This window comes from Cetorhinus maximus, chromosome 15 (assembly GCF_964194155.1).
Source record: "Cetorhinus maximus chromosome 15, sCetMax3.hap1.1, whole genome shotgun sequence".
In the NCBI taxonomy this organism is placed as follows: Eukaryota; Metazoa; Chordata; class Chondrichthyes; order Lamniformes; family Cetorhinidae; genus Cetorhinus; species Cetorhinus maximus.
In genome coordinates this window covers 103434284-103449800 of record NC_135893.1, presented here as the reverse complement: position 1 = coordinate 103449800, position 15517 = coordinate 103434284, and the positions used below count along the sequence as shown (strand labels likewise).

The 15517-nt window shown below is 42.5% G+C and overlaps 1 protein-coding gene across 1 annotated transcript in view; it reads right to left on the bottom strand.

Annotated features, from left to right (window-relative positions):
- Positions 1-15517, bottom strand: part of LOC144691069 (eukaryotic peptide chain release factor GTP-binding subunit ERF3A) — a 77426-nt gene that overhangs the window by 17475 nt on the left and 44434 nt on the right. Inside the window, exons 7-9 of the mRNA XM_078559116.1 lie at positions 15292-15446; positions 9395-9535; positions 651-744 (exon numbers count right to left, since the gene is read on the bottom strand). Coding sequence (XP_078415242.1) covers positions 651-744; positions 9395-9535; positions 15292-15446 — 390 coding nt within the window. The remainder of the gene's footprint in view (positions 1-650; positions 745-9394; positions 9536-15291; positions 15447-15517) is intronic.

Here is a 15517-nt window from a genome sequence, read left to right as displayed (position 1 = left end):
TAACCACAGCCTTAGTATAAACTAAATCTCTCAGGCAACAGAATTTGCAGGACAGAATATCAATTTCTTGGGCTTCACATTTGAAGGAGTTGGCCTGGCCAATTTTGCATAGAGTAAGCTTGCTTCCAGAGTAAACTGAGTGACAGATGTGGCTGCTGCTCATCTTAATTAATGCACTATAATACTGGCTGGAATTAGAGACTTCATGAATTGCATCTCTGAAGAACATGCATGTCATTGAAGTTATTACCATGCCACAACATTGAGGTGGTCAATCTCAGGATCCTTTCAGGATAGATAAACTGACGATCACTTAGGTAGAAAGGAGGGAATATATGTAATTTTGCACCCGTATTTTCAGAGGTTATGTAAATCATGGAACTTGTGCAATTTCCCAACAAAGAATGGCCAGTTCAGCCAGGTTATCAGAAGGGCTATTGCCTTCTCTGGAACTTGTTTCGGCACTGGCAAGTCTCAGGAGGGGGGGAAAAAAATTAATTCTCAATAGTTTGGGGTTTAGGCCACATGAAATTACAATCACAACTCCTCTCTGATTAGTTGTTGGTCTCCTCAGTGATAAAACGCAGTTGAAAGACATGCCAAGTATTTAGAATTTAATAAAACAGCCCATGACAGGGCTACGAGCTTACCTTATATTTATCTACAATTGGTACTCGCACAGGTCCATTAGCTGCCCTACTGAAGTGTGGCAAATTGTCCAGATAGGGAATAAATGGTAATCCACTGGGAGAAATAAAACACACGTTAATTACAGCAGACAAATTTTAAGCAAGTTTTGCTTCATTATCCTTATTCCACTTCTATATTTCAAATGAATCAGCTGCAGATCATTCATGAAATGAATAGGCAGGCAGAAATGACTTGCATAAACATATTGCTGATCTTTGCAAAACTGCACTTCATGGTAACTTTTCCGAAACAAATGCAATAACAGGCTCCACTGATTATTTGCCAATGATTTGTCTATGAACATGAACAAATCAAAATTAATTCAACTTTCTGTCCCAATCTAAAGTCTTGAAAATGCCTTACTTAGCATTTTATTCACCTCTACATATCATCTAATTTCCAATATTTTCTGTGTACTTGTACATGTATTAACACTAAGAGTGCCTATTTGAATTAGACGCTAGGAATTGCATCTCTAATAAATAAAATACATTCTCAAATGAACTATGCGAATATTGGAAATTACATTTTATGTACTTAGCCAAACTTTGTACAGAAATGTTTATAGGCTAATGTTCTCAAAAACTGCAAGCTCATACCCCTACCCCATGGCGGTGACATAGTGGTACTGTCACTGGATGAGTAATCCAGAGAACCAGGGTAACGGGGACCCAGGTTTGAATCCCATCACGGCAGATGGTAAAATTTGAATTCAATAAGCATCCGGAATTAAAAGTCTAATGACTTATATACCCAGCTGGTTCACTAATGTCCAGAAGGAAATCTGTCGTCCTTACCTCATTTGGCCTATGTGACTCCAGATCCACAGCAGTGGCTGACTCTTAAATTGCACCAATCCACTAAAAGGCCCTAAAAGCAATGAAACCGGACAGACCACCCGGCATCGACCTAGGCACCATAAACAACAACAGCAAACTGAGCGCTGTCAACCCTGTAAGTCCTCCTTACTAACATCTGGGGACAAGGGAGAGACTGGGTCTGCAGCAGGTGGGAGGGAACCAAGAGGGAAAAACATACTTGACCTCATCCTCACCAACTTGCCTGTCATAGGTACATCTGTCCATCACAGTATCGGTAGGAGTGACCACTGCACAGTCAATGTGGTGACGAGGTCCCGTCCTCCCGCTGAGGATACTCTTCATGATGTTGTGTGGCACTACCACTGCGCTAAATGGGATAGATGTCGAACAGAACTAGCAACTCCAGACTCAGCAGCCATGAGGCACTGTGGGCCATTAGCAGCAGCATTCTACTCAACCATGATCTGGAACCTCATGGCCTGGCATAACCCCCACTCAACCATTATCACCAAGCCAGGGGATCAACCCTGGCTCAAGAGTGGAGGGCATGCCAGGAGCAGCACCAGGCATACCTAAAAATGAGGTGTCAACCTGGTGAAGCTACACCACAGGACTACTTGCATTGCCAAACAGCATGACCAGCAAGTCAGACAGAGCTAAGCGACCCACAGCCAACAGATCTGATCCAAGCTCTACAGTCCTGCCATATCCAGTCATAAGTGGTGGAGGGCAATTAAGCAAGTCACTGGAGGAGGCTCCATAAAGATCTTCATCCTCAATGGTGGGGGTGCCCAGCACATCAATGCAAAAGATAAGGCTCAATCATCTGCAACAATCTTCAGCCAGAAGTGCCGAGTGGATGATCCATCTCAGCCTCCTCTGGAGGCCCCCAGCATCATTGATGCCAGTCTTCAGCCAATTCAATTCACTACAAGTGATTTCAAGAAACAGCTGAAGGCACTGGATACTGCAAAGGCTATGGGCCCTGACAACATTCTGACAATAGTACTGAAGTCATGCTCCAGAACTTGCTGCACCCCTAGTCAAGCTGTTCCAGTACAGCTAAGCACTGGCTAAAGCAGGACAAATCCACCCCAGCCAATTACCACCCCATCAGTCTGCTCTCAATCATCAGTGAAATTATGGAAGGGGTCATCAAGTGCTATCAAGCGGCCCTGCTTAGCAATAACTTGCTCACTGATGCTCAGTTTGGGTTCTGCCAGGGACACTCAGCTCCTGATAAAAACAAAAAGCTAAAAGCTACTGCGGATGCTGGAAATCCAAAACAAAAACAGAATTACCTGGAAAAACTCAGCAGGTCTGGCAGCATCGGTGGAGAAGAAAAGAGTTGACGTTTCGAGTCCTCATGACCCTTCGGCAGAACTGAAGTATAGTTAGGAGAGAGGTGAAATATAAGCTGGTCTAAGGTGGGGGGCGGGGGGGGGAGAGAGAAGTTGAGGGTGGGGTGATTGTGGAGATAAGCAAGCAGTGATAGGAGCAGATAATCAAAAGATGTCACAGACAAAAGGATCAAAGAGGTGTTAAAGGTGGTGATATTATCTAAGAAAAGTGCTAATTAAGAATGGATGGCAGGATACTCAAGGTACAGCTCTAGTGGGGGTGGGGTGGAATGACTAACAAGGTATTAGTTGTAGATTTAAAAATAATGGAAATAGGTGGGAAAAGAAGAATCTATATAAATTATTGAAAAAAAAAGGGAGGGGGAAGAAACGGGGTGGGGATGGGGGGGCAGGGGGAGTTTAAGATCTAAAGTTGTTAAATTCAATATTCAGCCCGGAAGGCTGTAAAGTGCCTACTCGGAAGATGAGGTGCTGTTCCTCCAGTTTGCGTTGGGCTTCACTGGAACAATGCAGCAAGCCAAGGACAGACATGTGGGCAAGAGAGCAGGGTGGAGTGTTAAAATGACAAGCGACAGGGAGGTTTGGGTCTTTCTTGCGGACAGACCGCAGGTGTTCTGCAAAGCAGTCGCCCAGTTTGCTTTTGGTCTCTCCAGTGTAGAGGAGACCGCATTGGGAGCAACGAATGCAGTAGACTAAGGTTAGGGGAAATGCAAGGGAAATGCTGCTTCACTTGAAAGGAGTGTTTGGGCCCTTGGACGGTGAGGAGAAAGGAAGTGAAGGGGCAGGTGTTGCATCTTCTGCGTGGGCACGGGGAGGTGCCATAGGTGGGGGTTGAGGAGTAGGGGGTGATGGAGGAGTGGACCAGGGTGTCCCGGAGGGAACGATCCCTACGGAATGCCGCCGGGGGGGGGTGAAGGGAAGATGTGTTTGGTGGTGGCATCATGCTGGAGTTGGCGGAAATGGCTGAGGATGATCCTTTGAATGCGGAGGCTAGTGGGGTGATAAGTGAGGACAAGGGGGACCCTATCATGTTTCTGGGAGGGAGGAGAAGGCGTGAGGGCGGATGCGCGGGATATGGGCCGGACACGGTTGAGGGCCCTGTCAACGACCGTGGGTGGAAAACCTCGGTTAAGGAAGAAGGAGGACATGTCAGAGGAGCTGTTTTTGAAGGTAGCGTCATCAGAACAGATGCGACGGAGGCGAAGGAACTGAGGAATCAGCTCCTGACCTCATTAGAGTCTTGGTTCAAGCATGGACAAAAGAGCTGAACTCCTGAGGTGAGGTGAGAGCGACTGCCCTTGAGGACAAGGCTGGGACAAGGCTGCATTTGACAAAGTTTGGCATCAAGGAGCCTTGAATGACTGGATTTAATGGAAATCGGGAGAAAACTCTCCACTGGGTGGAGACATACCTAAGCGCAAAGGAAGATGGTTGTGGTTGTCGGCAGTCAATCATCTCAGCTGCAAGACATTACTGCAGGAGTTCCTCAGGGTCGTGTCCTCGCCCCAGCCATCTTCAGTTGCTTCATCAATGATCTTCCTTCCATCAAAGGTCAGAAGTGGGAATGTTTGCTGGTGACTGCACAATGTTCAGCACCATTCATGACTCCTCAGATACTGAAGCAGTCCATTTCCAAATGCATCAAGACCTGGACAACATCCAGGCTTGGGCTGACATGTGGCAAGTAACATTTGTGCCTCACACATACCAAGCAGTGACCATCTCCAGCAAGAGAGAATCTAACCCCTACTTCTTGACATTCAATGGAATTACTATCACTGAATCCCCCACTATCATCCTGGGGATTGCCATTGACCAGGAACTGAACTGGACTAGCCATATAAATACTGAGGCTACAAGAGGTCAGAGGCAAGGAATCGTGCGGCGAGTAACTCACCTCCTGACTCCCCAAAACTTGTCCACCATCTAAAAGTTAAAAGTCAGGAGTGTGATACAATACTCTCCACTTGCCTGGATGAGTACAGCTCCAACACCATACAGAACAAAGCAATCCACTTGATTGGCACTTCATCCACAAACATTCACTCCCCCCACCACGGCGTACAGTGGCAGCAGTGTACACCATCTACAAGCAGCACTGCAGGAATTCGTCAAGGCTCCTTCGACAGCACCTTCCAAACCCATGACCTCTACCAACTAGAAGGATAAGGGGAGCAGACACATGAGAACACCACCACCTGGAAGTTCCCCTCCAAGTCACTCACCATCCTAACTTGGAAATAAATCACCATTCCTTCAGTGTCACTGGGTCAAAATCCTGGAACTCCCTCCTTAACAGCACTGTGTACCAACACCACATGGACTACAGCAGTTCACAGACAGCTCACCACCACCGTAAGGGCATTTAGGGGATGGGCAATAAATGCTGGCCGAGCCAGTGATGCCCACATCCCATGAATATATAAAAAATGTCATTGATAATAATGCCAGTACACATTTTCCAACAACAATCATTTGATAGCTTAAATGACATCTTTCAACTAGCCAAAAAAACTCTGCAGCATGTAAGCAGTCAAAAAAGAATACTGGTTCTTTAAAACAGGAGTTGTAACTAAACATCATAAATCAGCTTTCATGCAGCTTCAGTATGCAGCGTTTAAAGGTGTTTAAGCATGGGATCAAGCCAAATGTAACATCAACGTTGGGGTAGGCAAAGGCATTTGGCTGGCAGGGGGAGAAGACGACATCAGAAGAGGGAGAAAAGCAGAAGCCAACAAATCTTGTGCATGAATATGAGATTCCTTTTCCTGAAGCTACAAATCATTGGACCATTTTGTTTTTCTTCACACATCTCCAGTTACACCAATGCAGACAGAGAGGGAATGAGTGACTGCCAGATAGCCCAAGAGAACCAGCCAGCAGTGGAGTCCCCCGAGTTGATCTTGCTCACTAACTGGTTTTCCATTTTGGATACTGGTGAGGGAACGGTTCCTCAGAGGAATGCAGCAAAAGTCAAGTCCATGGCACCACATGTAGCTCAGCTGCATAGGAGGGGGTGAAAGAAGAGTGGAAAAGCAATAATAATAGGTGATTCATTAGTTACGGGAACAGACAGGTGTTTCTGCAGTCATAGGCATGACTTCAGGATAGTATGTTGCCTCCCTGGTGCCAGAGCAGCTGCAGGACCTTCCTCTCCGGGGAGGGGGAGTTCACAGCCAGAGGTCATAGTCCACATTGATACCAACGACATAGGTAGGAATAGGCCTTGAAAGCAGATTTTAGGGTGTTAGGAAAGAAATTGAGAAGTAGAACCTCAAAAGCGGTAATGTCAGAATTACTCCTAGTGCCACATGCTAGTGAGCACAGGAATGAGGACTGACCAATTCAACATATGGCTGGAGAATTGGTGTAGGAGGGAGGGCATCAGATTTCTGAGGCATTGGGACTGGTTGTGGGATAGGTGGGATCTGTAAAGATGGACGGATTGCATCTTAGCAGGGCTGGGACTAACGTCCTCACGGGGAGATTTACTAGTGCTGTTGGGGACGGTTTAAACTAGATTGGGAAAAGGATGGGAAGCTGAGACAAAGCTCAGATTTGAGGGGAGCAAGACTGGTAACAGGAAGTAGAAAAGTAATAAGTGAAACCAGAAAGCAGACGAAGCAAAGGCAAGCATAAAATAGAATCTGAATGTGGAATATTAAAAAAGGTACTCTATAATGCCCGTAGCATTAGCAATAAGGTAGATGATTTGAAGGCACAAGTAGATGATTGGGTATCATTTAATTACTATTATGCAGCCGTGGTTACAGGGTGACCAAGACTGGGAACTGAACTTTCAAGGATAGTTGTCATTTAGGAAGGATAGGCATAAAGAGGAGAGATGGGGCAGTGTTTAATAGGGGATGAGATGAGTACATTAGTGGGAGAGGATCTTAGACAAAGGATCAAGATGTAGAATCAGTTTTGGTGGAGCTAAGAAACAGCCGGGGCAACAAACAGTGGTGGGAGTTGCCTGTAGGCCACCAAACTGTAATGATAACATTGGGCACAGTATAAATTAAGAGCTACATGTAACATGGGAAATACTGCAATAATGGGAAACTTCAATTTACATACAGACTGGGTAAGCCTAATTAGCTGTGGAGAATGAATTCCTGAGATAGGTTTCTTGAGCAGTAAATTGAAGAACCAACTATGGATCAGGTTATTTTAGATTCAGTATTATGTAATGAGAAAGAGCTAATTAATAAGCTTGCTGTTAAGGAGCCTTTAGGAAATGGTGACTATAATATGATAGAATTTTACATTATGTTTGAAAATGATATAGTTCATCCTGAAACCAGCATTTTAACTCTGAACAAAGGAAACTCAAGGTTTGAGGGGCACATTGGCTATGGTGGATTGGGAAAAAGCAAAATTGATAGTAGACAAGCAATGGCTAGTATTTAAAGTAGTATTACATGGTCTACAACAAATATACATTCCTCTTAGACACAAAAACCCAACAGAAAAGGTGACAACTGTGGATGACAAAACAAGTCCAAGATTGCATTAGATCAAAGGAAGTGGATTATAAGATTGCCAGAAAAAGTGGTAAGACCGAGGACTGGGAGCAATTTAGAATCTAGAAAAGGAAGACAAAGGAACTGAAAGAAAGGAAAAAGAGAACATGAATGCAAGCTGGCAAGAAACAAAGGCAGACTGTAAAAGCTTCTTTAGTTATGTGGAAATGAAAAGATTAGCAAGGACAAATGTGGGTCCATTACTGGTGGAGACAGGAGAATTTATAACAAAGAACAGGGAAATAGTAGAGAAACTAAGCAATTACTTTGCGTCTGCCTTCCGAAAGATACTGAAATCCCCCAAAAATACAAGGGAACCAAGGAGCTTGTGAAAATAAGGAACTGAAAGAAGTTGGAATTTATAAAGCAGTACTCGTAATTGGATTGAAGGTTAATATATCCCTTGGACCTGATGAGCTACATTCCATGAAGGAGATGGCTATGGAGATAATGGTAGTTATCTTTCAAAATTCTAGATTCTGGAAGGGTTCCTGCAGACTGGAAAGTAGCAATTGTAACCCCACTATTAAGAAAGGAGCGAGAGAGAGACAAAAAGAGAACTGTAGACTGTTAGTTTATCAGTAGTAGGGAAAATGTTAGAATCTATTAGAAAAAATGAGAACTGGAGACTTGGAAAATGACGACATGATTGGGCAGAGTCAACATGGATTTATGAAAGAGTGATGATATGATTGGGCAGAGTCAACTTGGATTTATGAAAGGGAAATCATGTTTGACTAACCTGTTAGGAGTTTTTTTTTTGAGGATGTTACCTGTAGCATAGATAAGGGAGATGGGGTGAAATTAGATTTTCAGAAGGCTTTTGATAAGATCCCACAAATGAGGTTAGCAAACAAAATTAGAGCACGTGGGCTTGGGGTAATATACTGTTGGGGTAATATACTGTTATGGACTGAGAGTTGGTTAGCAGACAGAAAAGAGGAATAAATGGATCATTTACAGAATGGCAGGTTGTTACTAGTGGGATACCCACAAAGATCTGTGCTTGGGTCACAGCTATTCAGAATCTATATAAATGATTTGCATATGGGGGCCAAATAGCATTTCCACCTAGTTTTGTGCAGATGTGAGTTGTAAGGAGGATGCAAGGAGGTTTCAAGGGGATTTGGATAGGCTAAGTGAAAGGGCAAGGACAAGGCAGATGGAATATAATGTGAATAAATGTGAAGTAATCCAGAGATAAAAACAAAAAACTACTGCGGATGCTGGAAATCCAAAACAAAAACAGAATTACCTGGAAAAACTCAGCAGGTCTGGCAGCATCGGCGGAGAAGAGTTATGATTGTCTTGAGAGTTTGAGGAAACTGGGCCTGCATTCTCTAGTTTAGCAGAACGAGAGGTGATCTCATTGAAACTTACAAAATTCTTACATGGCGTGACAGGGTAGATGCAGATAGGGTGTTTCCCTTGGCTGGTGATGTCTAAAGCCAGGAGGCAGTTTCAGAATAAGGGGTAGTCCATTTAAGACCAAGATTGAGGAAGAATTTCTTCCCTCAAAAGGGTGGTGAATCTTTGAAATTCTCTGCACCAGAGGGCTGTGCAAGCTCAATCACTGAGCATGTTCAGGACAGAAATCGAGAGATTTCAGGATACTAATGACATCAAGGGATATGGAGACAGTGGGGGAAAATTGCATTGAGATAGATGATCAGCCATGACCTTATCGAATGGCAGAGCAGGCTCGATGGGCCAAATGACCTACTTCGGCTCGTAATTCGTATGACAGCCCTAGAGCCAAGAACTTGGATTGCACAACCAAGGGTATAATGTTTGTGCATTGAAGGGGAGATGTTAACTCTATTTGAGAATTTAGAAAAGGATTCTAAAATTTCACTTCAGCCTCCCCTAAACTCACATTTGAGCAGCACTGACATTATTGCTTCTTTCTCTATCAGGTTATGACAAACAGTTATCAACTTGGATTAGTTTCTGCCCACTTTTAATTGCTAACCTCTTTTATATGATATATACTTACGTGTACCAAGAGCAGTTCTCAGCTCGTTCTTTTAGGTTTGCGCCAGTTAGTCCAGAACAAGGCATAAAGTGAATATCCTTTTTAGGATTGAAACCAACTTTCTTCAAAAATGGCACAAGTTTTTCTTTACATTCCTCATACCTGAGAGAGAGAAAAAACATTTGATACAGTCTGATCCACAGCAGGACAATGCCACTGTTTTAAAAAGTGGCAAAACATTTTGCTTCACTTTGAAGTTCAATTGAGTAGCAGTCTTCAGGCAGATTAGTGCCTACTTCCATTTCTAACACTATTAGATATTGTCTAGGCTAGGAAGGTAGAAACTTTCAAAATGGCTGCCTTGGTGCAGTAACAGTATTTGTTGCTTCTAATTAGTGAGCCTTTATAAAACATTACGACAAACATTTAATAACAAAACAAGCAATTCTAATTTATCTTACTTATTAAAATGTAGTGATGACTAAATTGTAGAAGTAATCAGCAGCAGCGTGGCTCATGTTAAACAGAAGTCTCATCACCTAATTAATGATGGAAAGTAAGGAGAATTGAACAGGTATTTCGCATTGCTTTTCACTCTAGAGGATGAGAGTTAGCATTCCAGAAATAGCTGTTAATCTGAAAATGGGAGGGAGGAACTCAAGAAAATTACAATCGTCAGAGAAGTGGTTCTGAGCAAATTGTTGGAGCTGCGGGCTGACAAATCCATGGGTCCTGATGGACTTCATCCTAGGGTCTTGAAACAAGTGGCTAGTGAAATAGTTGATGTGTTGGTTTTAATCTTCCAGAATTCCCTAGATTCGGGGAAGTCTCCATCAGATTAGGATACAGCAAATGTAATTCCTTTATTAAAAAAGGGGAGGGAGACAAAACAGGAAACTAGCTAGCTTAACTTCTGTCATAGGGAAAGCTATTAAAGATGTTAAAGCAGGGCACTTAGAAAAATTCAACGCAATCCGGTAGAGTCAACATCGTTTTGTGAAAGGGAAATCATGTTTAACTAATTTGAATTCTTTGAAGGAGTCACATGTGCTGTGAATAAAGGGGAGCCAGTGGATGTAATGTATAGATTTCTAGAAGGCATTTGATAAGATGCTACATCAAAGGTTACTGCAGAAAATAAAAGCTCTGGTGTCGTAAGTAATATATTGGCGTGGATAGAAGATTGGCTTGCTAAAAGGTAATAGAGGGTAACCACAAATGGGTCTTTTTCTGGTTGGTGGGATGTAACGAGTGGTGTGCCACAGGGATCAGCGCTGGGGGCCTCAACTTTTTACAATTTATATAAATGACTTGGAAGAGGGACAGATGGTACGGTTGCTAAATTTGCTGACAACAAAGATAGGTAGGAAAGTAAGTTGTGAGGAGGACACAACGAGGCTACAAAGTGACATAGGTTAACTGAGTGGACAAAGACCTGGCAAATGGAGTATAACGTGGGCAAATATGAAATAGTCTATTTTGGCAGGAAGAATTAAAAAGCAGCATATTATCTAAATGGCAAGAGATTACAGAGCTCTGAGATTCAGAGGGATCTGGGTGCCCTAGTGCATGAATCACAAAAGGCTAGTATGCAGATACAGCAATTAATTAGGAAAGCTAATAGAATGTTATCATTTATTGAGAGGGGAATTGAATACAAAACTAGGGAGGTTATGCTCCAGTTGTACAGGACGCCGGTGAGCCCATATCTGGAGTAGTGTACTGTACTGGTCTCCTTATTTTACTAGAGATGTAGATGCTTTAGAAGCAGTTCAGGGAAGATATACTAGGCTAATAGCAGGAATAGGCAGTGATGCCTTGTGAGGAAAGGTTGCACAGGTTAGGCTTGTATCAACTGGAATTTAGACGAGTAAGAGGTGATTTGATCGAAACCTTTAAGATCCTGAGGGGACTTGACAGAGTGGATGTGGAGAGAATGTTTCCTCTTGTGGGAGCATCGAGAACTAGGGGTCATAGTTTAAAAACAACAGGTCGCTCATTTAAGACAGAGATGAGGAGAAATTTTTTCCGAATGTCTCAGGGTCTTGAAATATTTTTAAAGCAGAGCTAGATAGATTCTTGATTAACAAGGGAGTGAAAGATTATCAGAAGGAGACAGGCAGTTACAATCAGATCAGCCATGATCTTATTAAATGGTGGAGGAGGTGTGAAGAACTGAGTGGCCTATTCCTGCTCCTAGTTCATATGTATGTAGAAGGTTTTCCACCCCACAATTAGAGCCATCAATTTACAGCTTAAATTAAATCCCATTTTTATGAAGGAAGATTCTAGGATTTGCACTGATTGAGATTAAACTCTAATTCTATTCATTGTGTATGAAAATGGTTAAACCACCATGTCTATCATTCTTTTCTTCAACCCAACAGAGTACCACAGTGGGCTTTGAAGATTGGCTTTTACTAACCCAAAAGGACTTCATATATCAGTATATGATAATAAGAATAGCAAATATTTGTATTATTCTGCCAGGGTGAAAATAACCGGAGTCCCTTAGAGAAACAAGATTCGCCCAGCCCAAGAAAAGTAATGTTTTGGCTAATTAGGGCTTCTTTCACTGTACTTAGCCTTCCAATCAATTTTCACAACTTCACGTAGGAATGTCATAAGTTAAAAAAGGGCTCAAACCAGTTTAAGAAAAAATATCGAACATCTGCTTGACTACATAAATATAATGTCGCATACAAAATGATTTAAAACTGTACAGTAAAATCTGATCAAGCGACTTGCATTTATACAGCACCTTTAAAAAGTAAAATGTCCCAAAGCGTATCATAGAAATGTCAGCAACCAAAATTTGAGCCACAAAGATGTCAGGGCAGGTGAACAAAAGCTTGGTCAGAGCCAAGATCTTAAGCCGAGTCTTCAAGGAAGAAAGCGGGGTAGAGGGGCAGGGAGGGAATTCAACAGCTTAGGGCTTGGTAGCTGTGGGAGCAATTAAAAATCTGGATGCTCAAGAGGTTAGGACTTGAGCAGCGCAGTCTGGGTTATCAGGCTAAAGTTATTAGAAACAGGGAGCAGTGAGGCCATAGGTGGATTTGGAAACAAGGACGAGGATTTTAAAATCGAGACATTGCTTAACCAGAAGCCAATGTAGGCCAGAGAGTGATGAGTGAATGGTATGTGATGCAAGGAAGAACATGGGCAAAGCTTTGGATTATGTCAAGTTTATGGACAGTAGAAAATGGGACGCTGCCAGGAGTACACCGGAGCTTTCAAATCTAGGGAGAACGAAGGCATGGATGAGGGGGTTTCAGCAGGTGAGCTGCGCTAGGGCAGAGTCAAATGATGTTTGGAGGAGTGACGGAATGGTATATGGTCAGAAGCTCATCTCAGTCAAATATGACACCAAGATTGCAAAGTCTGGTTTTGCCACAGACACAGTTGCCAGGTAGAGGGGTAGAATTCGGGCACACGGAACAGAGTATGTGATGGGGACCAAAGACTATCAGGTTTGTCATCTGACAAGCAACGGGACAATTTAAGAGACAGTGGAGGGGGTCAAGAGAATTGGAAGTGAAGCAGAGCTGGGTGTCATCTGTGTGCATATGGAAACTAATGCTGTGTTTTTGGCTGTCATTGCTGAAGGGCAATGTGTAGATGAGAAATAAGAAGGAACCAAGGATAAATCCTTGGGGGACACCAGAAGAAATTAAGAAAAGCAGCCTTGCAGGTCATTCTGTCTACAACTAGATAGATAAGAATGGAAGCTGATGCAGTCCCAGCCAGCCAGATGATGTTGGAAGAGTACTGGAGGGGGGCATGATCAACCACAAAGGCTGCAAAAGTTGAGAACACTCGAGACAAATACCTCTACATTTCATACCTCCCAACATCAGCTCAAGGGGAAGGGGGTTTCTTGGGGGCACAGGGCGATCCTGGGGCAGCATTCAACAACGGCAGATTGGGAGACAATACCACACCTCAGGACAGAACTGTTAGCAATATCAGCTAACTTGGGAGCCAGGAAAGACTGGGTGTCCAGTTCAGTGGGAATGGGATCATTGGGGTGGAAGGTGAATCTCATGGACAGGATGACATGAGGGGAAATAGAGAAACGAGATGAGGCTCTAGGGCAAGGGAGAAGCTTGGAAGTAGTGGTAATTCATTATTGCAAGCACTGTCTTTGCATACCATCTATGATTTTAGTCAAAAATGAAAAATTGGAAGAAAATGTCAGATGGGACAGTCAGACCAGATGTGGAACAAGCTCGTTATTATTAGTTCCAACTAGTTGCAAACTTTCAAACAAAGGAAAATATTGCAGATATTGGAAATCTGAAATAAAAAAAAACATGAAGTACTCAGCAGGTCACGCAGCATCTGTCATAAAGAAACAAAGTTAAGGTTTCAGGTTCAGATGGCCTTTCATCAGAATGATAATGACGACAGGTCATCTCAACCTGAAATGTTAATACTATTTCTCTCCACTGATGCTGCCTGTCCTGAGTACTTCCAACATTTTGTTTTTATTTCTAATCTTTATTGTTCAATTAAAATGAAATTCACTGATTTGCAACTACAGCTAAATTCGAAAAGTCGAAAGGGAATGAGAGCATTTGCCTTTCTTCACTTATGCAATTCCCCAGCATGAAAAATCTTGCTCCCAAATGCTTCGCTCACTTAATTACCGAAAAATGCTCTGATCTAACTGTGGTCAATTTGCTCAAATTTTTTCCATGGAGAATCATGGTTATTATTCAGGGAAAAAATGGCAAGAAATCTAAACATATATTCAGAGGACCCACATAAATTTCCACTCTGCAGCACGTTCTTGGCATGTCAACATGCTGCCATTTCAATAATTTTTTTATTAGGTGAACTGTTGGGCAAAACAATGTTACTCATTTCTAGTGCCCAACGCCAACAATCGCTCCAAGGTCAGGAATAGCACAGTAGATGAAGAGTTAGATGAAGGTTCCCACTGTCCTGGTTCAAAAATACGCCTGAGTTCCAGGGTAAAATGAGCACTTCCTTTTGATGTGCAAAAGGTTTCCATTTTTGCACATTTGCCATTATGCAGTCTGAGTGAAATGATAAATTTAGGATCAGTTTTGCACTGTGGGATCCAAAGCAGTAGGAAATGAAAACATTGCTCAGACTAATTTAATCAAGGATCGGTGTCAGAGAAGACTTTCATCCTTTCAGTAGAAATGGAATCTGAACTTAGTTTGCAGAGGTAAAAGGTCAGTGCCAATCCCACAGCAACACCTGGTTCCCATCTATCCCCTAATTCAAATACACAAAAATGTCTTATCATGATGATGCTGCCACCTTAAATATTTTAAAATACAGATGCAATTGTCATCAACAAGATGGAATCTGATACGCTGGATTATGAATTGGCTCCAATCCCAAAGCCAAAGCATAGTAATTAACACACACACGATTCAGCTTGGACGCACATTATTAGCACTGGCTCCCAGAGATCGGCCCAGCCTGCTACAGTTTATTGTCTCTATTATTGACTTGGGCAGTCAGGTTCTGAGTATGGTCAAGAAGTTTGCAGATGATACCAAAATCTGAATAAGGGTTATGTAATTGTAGGAAAGAATTGTAATCAAATGTGAAAAGATTCACATGTGAAGGGAAGTGGGCCATACAACAGCAAATGGCATTTAACTTGGATAAATGTAGCATAATGCATGTTGGTTAAGACCAACATTATACATTCTTTGTAGGGAATACTGAAAGGAAGAGAGATCTTATAAATTGTTCCCCTTGCATGACAACTACACTGGAAACAGTCACATTGTTTCAATTATTCAGCATTTAATCATGTGCCTTTGTTCCACCAAAATAGTATGCTAATACTATGTCAAGTTTTGTTTTTAATTATGAGGCTTTTTAAAGAAAAAAAATCACCACTCAAAGCACATAGTATAATGTAGAAATCATACCTATCTTGGCTCCAGCTTACTGTTGGGTCATCCATTTTGTTGATGAGAACGATCAGGTGTTTCACTCCTGCTGTTTTTGCTAACATAGCATGTTCTCGTGTCTGACCTCCTTTTTCAAAGCCCGTTTCAAATTCACCTTTTCTGGCTGATATAACCTAAAGTGACACAGTAGGAAGGAGAGATCATGGGGGCTTTTCTCACATGCAAGAATGGCTGTACAATTACA